Source organism: Hemitrygon akajei, chromosome 5 (genome assembly GCF_048418815.1).
Source record: "Hemitrygon akajei chromosome 5, sHemAka1.3, whole genome shotgun sequence".
Classification (NCBI taxonomy): domain Eukaryota; kingdom Metazoa; phylum Chordata; class Chondrichthyes; order Myliobatiformes; family Dasyatidae; genus Hemitrygon; species Hemitrygon akajei.
The window spans coordinates 70,560,342-70,572,968 of record NC_133128.1 but is presented as its reverse complement, the minus strand read 5'-3'; the positions used below and the strand labels follow the sequence as shown (position 1 = coordinate 70,572,968).

At 40.0% G+C, this 12,627-nt stretch overlaps 1 protein-coding gene across 2 annotated transcripts in view; it reads right to left on the bottom strand.

Moving 5' to 3' along the window:
* ltn1 (listerin E3 ubiquitin protein ligase 1) overlaps positions 1 to 12,627 on the bottom strand; it is a 126,143-nt gene that overhangs the window by 102,764 nt on the left and 10,752 nt on the right. Inside the window, exons 3-7 of one of the 2 annotated variants that reach the window (XM_073045711.1) lie at positions 9,929 to 10,027; positions 6,586 to 6,816; positions 4,806 to 4,858; positions 4,436 to 4,616; positions 2,756 to 2,929 (exon numbers count right to left, since the gene is read on the bottom strand). In XM_073045711.1, coding sequence (XP_072901812.1) covers positions 2,756 to 2,929; positions 4,436 to 4,616; positions 4,806 to 4,858; positions 6,586 to 6,816; positions 9,929 to 10,027 — 738 coding nt within the window. The remainder of the gene's footprint in view (positions 1 to 2,755; positions 2,930 to 4,435; positions 4,617 to 4,805; positions 4,859 to 6,585; positions 6,817 to 9,928; positions 10,028 to 12,627) is intronic. The other variant, XM_073045712.1, reaches the window with a different exon arrangement.

Sequence of the window (12,627 nt, the reverse complement as noted above, 5' to 3'; positions counted from 1 at the left end):
TGGAGACCCCCCGAGCTTTGGCAGCAAAGGATGAATGAAAATGCTGACCCGCCCACTTTGACAGAAGCTGAGAATTATCAAAGCTACAAATATGAGTTTCTTGAAGGAAAGCAATGTCAGCGTTGAGTTGTTTAATATGGGAGAAGACCTTCCTTCTTTTAACAGGATGATTCAGTCCCTTTACATTCCAGCTCACAAATTTAAGTGAATTAACCATTATAAATTGTTAGTGCATAGAAGGTAGCAGGCATATAAAAAATCAAGCAGTACAATAACAGTCTGGGAGCAAAAATGTAAACATAGATCCGTAGAATCAAAACAGAGACATGTCCTGAATAACAAAGGAAAACAAAAGAAACAGTGAGTAGTGTTGGAACTGGAGAATCCTCCCCCCCCACAACCCAAAATTAGACGGCTACCTAAAAAAGCAGCTAGCTCTACCAAAAAAATTAACCCAAGTATGACTTCCAGTTCTGTGTCGTTAACAAAAGTTCTGTATAAATAATATAGCAAATAGTAACTAATTTATGCACTAGAAAACAGAATTATAAATAGGAACAACTTCAACAGAAGTATAAAACTTAATACAAAGAAAATCAGAAGAAAACTAAAACTAACCTACCTGCAAAAAATTATAAAAGATTAAAAGAAAAAAAAGGGAGGGAGAAAAGGGGGAAATTATAAAATTCAAAGAGAGTCCTTATCAACCATTTACAGAAAAAAAAAGCAAAACTTAAACTATGAATCAACCAACAGGGAGGCCTTCAATAAAAACTCCAAACCTCCAAAACAAGTTAAAGACAATTGTAGTTCTCTATAGATAAGGTTATACAAAAATAAAATAGATTACACAGGTAAAATCTAAAAGTTCGCAGGGAAACATTAAACTTAAATTATCTATTTAGAAAAAATGCACCAAGTCCAGGGAGAGATTGACTACAGCCCTTAGAGTTTCAATAGATAATGACTGAATTATTCAAGTAAAGTCTGAGTTCGGAAAAGATAGTTTTACCTCGAGAAGTACTTATCAACCATTTTAGAAGGTCAGGCCGGTTCCGAAGAAGATGAGGTGGCTGGAAGACTTCCAACAAACGCCTCAGCCTCCTTCACTGATTTAAACCACTTATAATCTCCAGTAGTAAGCGTAATTCGGAGATCGGCTGGGTTTCGAAGAAAGGGTCTGAATCCGCGATCAAAAAGCACTTTCATTACACCTTTAAACTCAGCACACATCTTCAGAACCTGGGGGGCAAAATCCTCCACAAAACGAATGACCGTATTTTGAAAGGCAAAAGTACCTCTGCGGCGTGCCTCCATCATCAAACGGTTTTTCACCTGGTATTGATGAAAGCATAAAATAATCGGCCGTGGGCGGGAACCCAGAATTGCTCGAGGAACATAGATCCTGTGTGCCCATTCAAGCTCAGGTGGAGTCGGAAAAAATTCTTTCCCGGAAATCTCACAGAGAAACTTGGAAAAAAATTCAATGGGAGAGCCCTTTTCGGTGGCCTCTGGCAAACCAAGAATTCGTAGATTGCAACGTCTGCTCCGATTTTCAAGATCCACCATTTTAGAAAAAAGTTTACTATTCTTCTCCTCTAGGTTGGAGCAGAGAGTTTCAAGATATTGAACACGGTGTTTTAAATCTTCAGAAGTTACGTCAATGTGAGATAAATGTTCATCATGATCATCCACTCTAGCATTAATCTGATCCAGTTTGGCATTCAGCTGGTTAAAAGAAGTTCTAAATTCAGTTCTAAAATCCATTAAAGTATCTTGTCGATGTTGTTCCAGGACAGCGAGAATGTCAGCTGACAAAGCCGTAGAAGTTTCCTTTTTCCCGGTTTCAGTACTTTTGGTAGCCATTATAAGATAGATGTGTTCGCAGGCAGGTAGAAGAGAACTAATAAAATACCTAACTAAGGTTTAAGAAGGGAGACACATAGTGCAAAGGTAAGAAGAATAACGGAGCAAAAGTTCGGAGCGACTAAGCAATCGCCATCTTACCGGAAGTCCGATAAGGTATAAAGGAGATTTATAAGAAAGGTTTTATTTTTGATTCACCAAGAGTGGTAGTTGCCTACAATGTTTTGCCAGCAGAAATGATGCCAGTAACTTTTAAGAGTATTCAGACAGGCAGGGTATAGAGAGGTACAGACAATGTGCAGGCAGGTGGGATTAGTTCAAATTGGCAACATAGTTGGCATAGACATTGTGGGCCAAAGGACATGTCCCTGTGCTATACTGTTTGAAAAGACACTCTAAAGGTGTCCCATTTTCCAAGCCAAGTGGTAGCCAGGAATATGGGTACTAAGTAATGAGTGAGGGAACCGGAGGTGAGTTATTTGGACATGAAGAAGTGAAAATGGGAGAAAAAGTGGATAAAATTGAGCTTGGAACTAGGGATAGGTGAGGATTAGGGAAGGTGCCGTTCAGTTTATCTTTGTGTCTTGTTAAATGTTTATAGAATGCCAACAGCCTGCAGGTCCAATGGGAGATTACAGGTCGATTACGATACTATTGTCAATTGCTATCCATAAGCAAGTAATTCAGGAACAGAAGACCTGGGAAACTTCTCTGTCAAAGCTTAGGGTTATTGTTTGTCCATAATTAGATGAATCAACCAAGATCGAATTATTTATAGAAAAGAATTTATAACTTCATCAAAGCAACACCTTCAAAAGCAGTTCTTCTCTATTTTTTGTATTAAGTAGAGAAATCAACTTTGCATCAAACTGTCCATCTTTCACTTTACCTCAATGCAGCTGAGCACATGAAGTGCCGCTGCCCAGACAGAAGGGCATACCACTGGATCCAGATCATCTATGCTCAGCAGTACAGCTGGACTGACTTCTGCAGCTTCACACTTCAACAGCTCAGGGAAATGTTGGCAAAAACCAATAATCAGTTCGAAGAAAGCTGATCGGATCTAGCAAATTAAAGAAAGCAGTAGAAACTTTGGTTTTGCAGTTAATATAAAATATTTTTATACAGATTATAAAATAATTGAATTAAACCAAGGATCAAGTATTTAAACAATATTAATTTGAAGTCCTCAAGTTATGCTAACGTAAATGGAGCTTTTTAAAAAAAGCTAACTCTTGTGTATTGTTAATTTGCCTGCATCAGGGAGTCTGATTTCCATACTGACACCATCAGCAAAAACATCTTTTCCTCATGCTATCAAAATCTTTCCTTTTTTAAAAGACCTCTGATAGGTCAACTATTATAATGAAAAGATATTCGGGCTACTCATTTTTCCTGTCCTGTTAAGTAATCCCTTGTACTTCTGGCACTTTTTTTTTAAATACACCCTCTCCATTGCCTCCTTTTCCAAAAGAAATGACAAGCTGTGCTGTATACAATTGTTGCAAACCATGGTTTGATACAGATTTAGCTTTACTTTCCAAACCTTTCCCTCTATAAACAAACCCTGGAGCTTGGCTTGCTTTATGTATAGACTCTATAACCCATGCTACAACTAGAGAATGATGTAACTGTACTTCAGTGCTCTTTTGTTCTGCTATCCATGTAGATATGACTATCCAAGTATCCAGTGACCTCACTATTCCTACCAAACTATACTATACTAACTCACATTTACCTCACCTGCTTACTAAATGCACATTCTGTAAATGTTATGTCTTTCTAATCTAAAGTTTCCTCACTACCAATTAGCCATATCACACCTACAAACACCTCCCCAACTCACCATGCATTATCATTTGCAAATTTAGAAATTGTTTTCACAACTTCAAACTCAAATTATGAGTGTAAATTGTAGATATCAATGGTCCCTGTGCTGATCCTTGTGGAACACTGCAACCCACCTATTTTCACTGTGAATAGCTGCCATTTACTCCCACTCTCTGCTTCCTGACTTAAAGCTAGCTAGAAACCTTCATTTCTCCCTAACTTCATATTTTCTGATTTTATTTGTTAATCTATTATAGATTAACTTTTTGATGACCTTTTGAAGATCTGGAAAAAAAAACTTACAGCATTGTAGATACGCCTACTGTGTATTACCTCTTCAGAGAAGTTCAATACAATTAGTTAAGCAAGACCTCCGCTTTTGAATTCCAAGTAAATTATTCGTGATTTGCTTGTAGAACACAGAACCGCACAGCATAGGAATAGGCCCTACTACCTGTAATGTTGTTCTAAACGGTGTCAGGAGTTGTGGTGTCAAGGATTTTGTTTATTCAATTTTTTTTGAGTTTTTGAGGATATAGGCGTTACTAATAAGGCTGCAGAAAATGCCAATCCTTATTGCCCTTGGTAATCTACATCCAGGAACTGCTCCAGTGCTCATGGTGAATTAAGGACGCTTACACCGCAGAAGAGCCCACACTTCCTCATGTAAAAGATCAATAGCAACTTAGCCGATTAACAATAATATTTTTTTCTATATTTCCGAGTATATTAATCAAACCTGTGGATTTTTATGCTTGCAGTATTTCCAAAACTTCGACTGTGATAAAGTTTTTATTAGTCTGTCCTTCAGAACCATATTTTCATTTTCAGGCAGAAGGTCAAGTAGCTTCTTCAAAGCCAAGAGTGAACTGGTAACAACTCTGAAGTATTTGGCTTCCCTTTCTTCTTCTGGAACACTCCTAAAGATGAACAGCTATAGTGAACTGTTTTGGCTTTTATACAAATTGAATATTAACAAGTACAAAATAGCATTTATGCACAAATTACTTAACACAATAACAAATTTGATTCATTTGTCTATTCCTAAAGAAATACACCTTTAATTGACTGTTGCAAAATTTAAAAGTCTTCAAAAACAAACAACCTACTGTGGGTCACTGAGAGTCTCAGGAGTCTCCTTCATGATGTTATCATACAGAGTCTGTAAAATAGGGAAATACAACTATAATTACAAACAAATCCTACAATATGAAGCTTAATAAAGGAGTTCAACAATGAAATTATTCCAGTCTTACAAATAAGGCTTGGAAACCAAGTTGTATATGAATGTGGGGGGGGGGGGGGGAATATCACTAAATAATTAAGCAAGAAGGTTCCCCATCAGATGAGCATAGAGTGAATCAGGATGAGATGCAACAGGGTAAGGTAGTTTCCGCCCTTTAAAAAAACAGAAATCACCCACCAGTTAAAACATACTTGTGTGTCCGCACAGTAATTTTTTTTCCCTTACAAGGACACCCATGGGTGGATATTGGGTTGGCAAGCTCTGTGAACGAAGACCAGCAAAGACGAGGTCTGGTGAACGCGCCTCCCACCCCCAAACTAGACTGCCGGATCCTGCGATCAGAGGTCCTACCAAAACAGAGGCACGAGGGCTGCTGACCCCCTAAGTCGGCAAGTCTAGAGTTCAGGGTCCCGTCATTGGTAAGTCCCGGGTTCAATATGAAAGACTGAAGCCAAAAGGTCAAAGACCAAAGTAGGTAAGTCTGGAAGTTGAGGCCCTAGGACTGCAATTTGATTAGGGAAGTCAGAGATATCCGTAAGTCCAGTGAAAGCTGCTCAGAGGCAGCCTGTCCTAGGCCTGGAGAATTGGTAGTGGGAGGGGGGGAGGGGGAGAGAGAGAGGGGGGATGAAGGGGGGGGAGAGGGAAAGGGGAGGGGGAAGGGGGGGTAGAGAGGGGGAGAGAGAGAGAGAACGGTGAACAGTGGAAAGGGCTTGTTTTGCTGTTCTGTTTTCATTGTTGTTGCTTGTATTGTTCTGTAGAACATTGGGGGCATGCTATGTTGGTGAGTGAATGTGTGGTACCACTTGCAGGCTTCCCCAGCAAGTTGTGTTGGTTGTTAAAGCAAATAACACATTTCACTGTATTTTTCGATGTACATGTGGGGAAAAGAATGAAGCTGAATCTGAGCAAAGGTTGATGAGAGCAATGGCTGAAAAAGGTGTTTTTTTGTTCTGGGGAAAGGCAGGACTGCTGACATTTGTATTTTATTTATTATGTGCTGTGCCATATGACATGGGCGATCATGATCAAATCATACTCTAAAGATATGAGCTGGAAAATCCTGGGTGGCACCTCAGCACAGTGCTAAGACTGCTGTACTGATAGAAGTGCTTTCTTTTGCATGAGAACTTAATGAGATCTAATGATATATTGTCAATGAGCATCAGGGCTTTATTCACAGAGAATTGGTATATACAGTACCCCAAAAATGACGCAACTAGTATATTACCTAGTTGGAGTCATGTTGCCGTTTATGGGAGTTTAAATTTGGGTAGGACGTTTCTTGCATTATAAAAAAAAGGGCCCATTTTGCCGGTTACCAAGTACTTTGATTGTTCTGCTGTTAGGTTCATAATTTGGGATCAAATTGTATGCTTACACCACGACGATTCAAATTTTCAATCCTTAAATTTACTTTGCACAAGATTTAACAAACCAATAAAGCATAGAAACCTTATCATGAAATTGAAACACAAAGTGGATTAAATTATACCATTGCCCTGTGGTGTGAAGTATTTAATCTTAAGCCACAGAAAAACCATTATACAAAATACAATGATTACAACTCAAGATAATGTCTCAGAAACAGAATATTTGTTTAAATCCTACGTGGTATGCATTAGAAGTAATTTTTTTAAACTTACACTCATAATTTCCTCTTTACAAAAAACCACGGCCTCTAATTGTTTACTTGGAGGAAAAGCGACTTTAAATGCCATCTTTGCTGCTGAGGCTGCTGGACCATAGGTATCACACTGAGCAATTAGCCAATGTCCCATTATACTCTTCAAATAAGGTGCTAAATTTCGCTTCACCTGAAGAATGAGTGACTCAAATGCCTGTTGAATTGCTTCTCGGACTCTACGGTCATGCTCCTGAGAGGAGAGGGCAAAATAGAAATTAAAAGCACACAGAAATATTATTACCAAGGTAAATCACATCTGCATCGTCAGTCTCTTGTCTCCTAAATTACACCTTCTTTACTTACTCAACGAGTTGTTGATAACTGATAAGTAACAGGCAACTTCTCTGTCTTTTGTACTAACAAACATTTATTCATTACATGAAGGGCATGAATATTTAAAAACAAGAGAGATTCTACAGATGCTGGAAATCCAGAGTAATAGACACAATACACTGGAGGAACTTAACAGGTCAGGCAGCATCTTTGAAAAGGTTGATGTTTTGAGCAGAGACCCCTCATTAAGACAGGACAAATCTATACAGTTAAAGATTTGTTTTAATCGATTCAGATTAGTTTATTAGTTTAGTGTCATATAGAACCAGGGTGCAATGAAATTTCTTGACTCTCATGAAGCTCACAAAGTAAACAATATACATGGTAAAAATGAATATAATGATAAATACAGAACAACAGAATGACACAAAGATAGTGGCTCAGTTTAAGAGGAGCTGCGGGTAAAATGTCACCACTCTGCATGTCATTGTTTTTTTTTAAAATAGTAATTATATTAGATGAGTAAATGAATATGTCACAACTTTCCTGTGAGATGTATTTATTTTATTTTGGTCCCACTATCATGGAAAACATGGTCAGTTGGAAAATAAGTAGGTTTAGACTATAGGAAGAACTCAGTGAGCCAGTGGAGCACCAAGGAGGCAAATGGATAGTCAACATTTTAGCTTCTGACCCTTGCATCAGGACTGAGAAGGTATGAGAAAAATCAGCCAATATGAAGAGGCAAGAGGGAGGTGATGAGGAGATAATAGGTAGAACCATTTGCCCCAAAAGGAAATCTTTACCTTCAATTTTGTTAGCTGCAATTGTTTTCTCTGCCTCTCTCCCACAAACAACCTTTAATCTCTTACTTTCTACCCTCTGCCTCCTCCCACTACCTATCCCAATCACTCAATCCCTGCATTCCCCTTAAGCTTGGGAACTGTTCTTCAGGGTTGCAGCATAACATCCAGACACTGGATGTCCCATCAGACACATAAGCAGCCTCTCTCATTTGCCGGACTGGAGGGTTGTGACTAGTGGTGTCCCACAAGGATCTTTTCTGGGACTTCACTTTTCGTGATTCTTATTAATGACCTGGATGTGCGGGTAGAAGGGTGGGTTGGCAAGTTTGCAGACGACACAAAGGTTGGTGGTGTTGTGGGTAGTGTTCAGGATTGTTGAAGATTGCAGAGAGACATTGATAGGATGCAGAAGTGGGCTGAGAAGTGGCAGATGGAGTTCAACCCAGAGAAGTGTGAGGTGGTACACTTTGGAAGGACAAACTCCAAGGCAGAGTACTGTTACGTACCCCGTAACTGGGTCACTTACCAGCAAAGATAGGGAGGTCCGTTGAAGTCTGATGGTACTATTTTTAACAGTATTTATTGATAAAAATACACAAAAATAATATCAATGCAAACATACAGATAATATATGTCGTCAATACTAAATCTAAAAGCGCGGGTATAATAATAATCAATAAGAAATAGCTCTATCGTTGTCTAGGGGATAATGTATTGTCCGATGGAAATATAAAAGTCACTCAAGTTCATGCAGGCTGCAGCCTTTGGTTGGAGAAAGACAGATTTTTAGAACTTGCCAGCTTTTCCTTTTTATGATGTCAATCCTTCGAAATTTCATTGGTGGTGATCTCTTCTTTAGCTAAGCCGTCTTCCGTGGTAAGGCCCCAATCCCGGCAACCGGAAAGGACACACGTGGACCCTCCACCGGCTGTCGCTATTAAACGCTGTCACGGGATTTCTAGCGTTTCTCCTGGTGCGTCTGAAGGGGTTGTTCCCCAGACCCTCTTTTATCCTTACTCACAGGGTCTCAGATGTCAATCAGGTTGGGATGATGCAATCCCTCAACCAGCCCCCTCTGGTCATCCCCTGAGGGCTTCAATGAATAGTACAGTACTCAATACACAATTCTGTCTCCAAGAGACAATGGCCGTTATCCGTGGCTTTGTATCGCGGAGGCCAGGACACATTCCAACCGTCTCTCTCTCATTTCCTGGGTCTCCTGACCTGAATTAATAGCGATCTTGCGGTTCTAAAAAAGGAGGGGGCTACTTTGTACCCTTCGGCCCTTCAGAGTTGGGGCACAGTCGTAACAGTACAAAGTAAATGGCAGGATACTTGGAAGTGTGGAAGAGCAGAGGGATCTGGGGGTACATGTCCACAGATCCCTGAAAATTGCCTCACAGGTAGATAAGGTAGTTAAGAAAGCTTATGGAGTGTTAGCTTTCATAAGTCGAGGGATAGAATTTAAGAGTCATGGAGTAATGATGCAGCTCTATAAAACTGTGGTTAGGCCACACTTGGAGTACTGTGTCCAGTTCTGGTCGCCTCAGTATAGGAAGGATGTGGAAGCATTGGAAAGGGTACAGAGGAGATTTACCAGGATGCTGCCTGGTTTAGAGAGTATGCATTATGATCAGAGATTAAGGGAACAAGGGCTTTACTCTCTGGAGAGGAGGAGGATGAGAGGAGACATGATAGAGGTATACAAGATATTGAGAGGAATAGATAGAGTGGACAGCCAGCGCCTCTTCCTCAGGGCACCACTGCTCAATACAAGAGGACATGGCTTTAAGGTAAGGGGTGGAAAGTTCAAGGGGGATATTAGAGGAAGGTTTTTTACTCAGAGAGTGGTTGGTGCGTGGAATGCACTGCCTGAGTCAGTGCTGGAGGCAGATACACTAGTGAAATCTAAGAGACTAATATACAGTTATATGGAGAAACTTAAAGTGGAGGGTTATATGGGAGGCAGGGTTTAAGGGTTGGCACAACATTGTGGGCCAAAGGGCCTGTACTGTGCTGTATTGTTCTATAAAAAAATGGATAATATGTAGTGTTGCCTGCACATGGTTGCCTTTGATGAATTTCCTTGCATTACTATAAACTGCCTACCTCCTCATAACTATAAAGGCCAATGTCTAAATAGCAAAGTTCACTTATTGAAAGTTTCACAGTCAAAATTCTGTTCAGTAGTTAGAAGGGAAGAAGGAATTCATGGAAACTTACCAAGGAAAATTTGCAATAAATCCTTGACCAATAAGGAAGAACTCCTTTTACACTTTCAGGATCCTTCTCTTTGCACATTGTGGCAAACTCTTGTAAAGCCTTATAGGAAACAATTAAGTAGTCAATGAGCATACAAGAGTATTGAAAAAAAATTAAACTTTCAACTCGTCAGAAAGAACACTAACAGATATGGGTATCTCAAAGAAGAACTCTCAATGCAATATATGCCCCTTCAAATATGATTTTAAATTTAATATTTAAAACTAACTCTGTTCACTGTGTGGCATAAATTTTTAAATATCAGGCAAATAATACTCCAAAACAACTTGAAAGAGAAAGATTAATTTCCAATTATCCAAATAATCTGTCTATACTGAGACATTAGAAATCAATTTAAAACAGCAATGTTAATATCGCATTAATGGTACCATCACACAAATAAATAAAAGATAATCCTGCAGATACTGAAAAAGAACCTGAATTTACAGTAACATTCAGAGTTTCCAGTTCCACGACTTGTAGATTGTGGACTGAAGGATAAGTATTGGAGAGTCATCGAGCAGTACAGTAAGGATGTAGGCCCTTTAACCCCCTGAGTTCCTATAACTCAGAGCAAAAAGTAAACTACTGGAGGAACTCAGCGGGTCAGGTTGCCTCTGTGGAGGTAAAGAGATGACCACCATTTTGGGTCAAGACCCTGCATCAGGACATGTTGTTACCTCACTGAGTTCCTCTAGATAATTCTTTTTTTTGCTCCAGTTTCTTATTTCCAGCTCTCCAAATCGCATGTATTGTAAATGGACCAAGCAAAAAAGATCTTGAAAGCTAAAAGAGTGATTACTTTTTCCCTTATTAGGGAGAGAGAGAGCCTGTGGTGTGTTGAATTACCGGGTGAATGACTAATCTTTGAGGTACTGCAAGTCTGTGTCTTTATTGATGTTTTCCTGCACGCTTGAGTGCTCGGTGGAGGGCACCGATGCTTTTTTTTTGCTGGTGGTGGTGGGGGGGGGGGGGGGGTCATTGCCTTGCTGCTGCTCTGCGTTGGGTGGGGAGCTGGGGGGGGGGGGGTACTTTGAGGTTCTAACATTCAACTGTCATTCATTCTTTGGGGCACTCCTCTGTCTTCATGGATGTTTGTGAAGAAAAAGAATTTCAGGATGTACAGTGACATGCAAAAGCTTGGGCACCCCAGTCAAAATTTCTGTTACTGTGAACAGCTAAACTAGTAAAAGATGACCTGATTTCCAAAAGGTATAAAGTTAAAGATGACACATTTCTTTAATACTTTAAGCAAGATTACTTTTTTTATTTCCATCTTCTACAGTTTCAAAATAACAAAAAAGGAAAAGGGCCTGAAGCAAAAGTTTGGGCACCCTGCATGGTCAGTTCTTAGTAACTTGGAATTTAGCAGGACGAGAAGGGATCTGATTGAAACATATAAGATTATTAAGGGATTGGACACGCTAGAGGCAGGAAACATGTTCCCAATGTTGGGGGAGTCCAGAACCAGAGGCCACAGTTTAAGAATAAGGGGTAAGCCATTTAGAATGGAGTTCAGGAAGAACTATTTCACCCAGAGAGTTGTGGATCTGTGGAATGCTCTACCTCAGAAGACAGTGGAGGCCAATTCTCTGGATGCTTTCAAAAAAGAGTTAGATAGAGCTCTTAAAGATAGAGGAGTCAAGGGATATGGGAAGAAGGCAGTAGCGGAGTACTGATTATGGATGATCACAGTGAATGGCGGTGCTGGCTCGAAGGGCCAAATGGACTACTCCTGCACCTATTGTCTATCGTAATACCCCCTTTGACAAGTATCACAGCTTGTAAATGCTTTCTGTAGCCAGCTAAGAGTCTTTTGATTCTTGTTTAGGGGATTTTCGCCCATTCTTCCTTGCAAAAGGCTTCTAGTTCTGTGAGATTCTTGGGCCATCTTGCATGCACTGCTCTTTTGAGGTCTATCCACAGATTTTCGATGATGTTTAGGTTGGGGGACTGTGAGGGCCATGGCAAAACCTTCAGCTTGCACCTCTTGAGGTAATCCATTGTGGATTTTGAGGTTTGTTTAGCATCATTATCCTGTTGTAGAAGCCATCCTCTTTTCATCTTCAGCTCTTTTACAGACGGTGTGATGTTTGCTTCCAGAATTTGCTGGTATTTAATTGAATTCATTCTTCCCTCTGCCAGTGAAATGTTCCCTGTGCCACTGGCTGCAACACAAGCCCAAAGCATGATTGATCCACCCCCGGGGCTTAACAGTTGGAGAGGTGTTCTTTTCATGAAATTCTGCACCCTTTTTTCTCCAAACATACATTTGCTCATTGCAGCCAAAAAGTTCTATTTTAATTTCATCAGTCCATAGGACTTGTTTCCAAAATGCATCAGGCAAACTTCTGATGCTGAATATTGTGGTGAGGATGCAGGAAAAGTTTTCTTCTGATGACTCTTCCATGAAGGTCATATTTGTGCAGGTATCGCTGCACAGTAGAACAGTGCACCACTACTCCAGAGTCTGCTAAATCTTCCTGAAGGTCTTTGGCAGTTAAACGGGGGTTTTGATTTGCCTTTCTAGCAATCCTACGAGTAGTTCTCTCGGAAAGTTTTCTTGGTCTTCCACACCTCAACTTGACCTCCACCATTTCTGTTAACTGCCATTTCTTAATTACATTATGAACTGAGGAAACAGCTACCTGAAAACACTT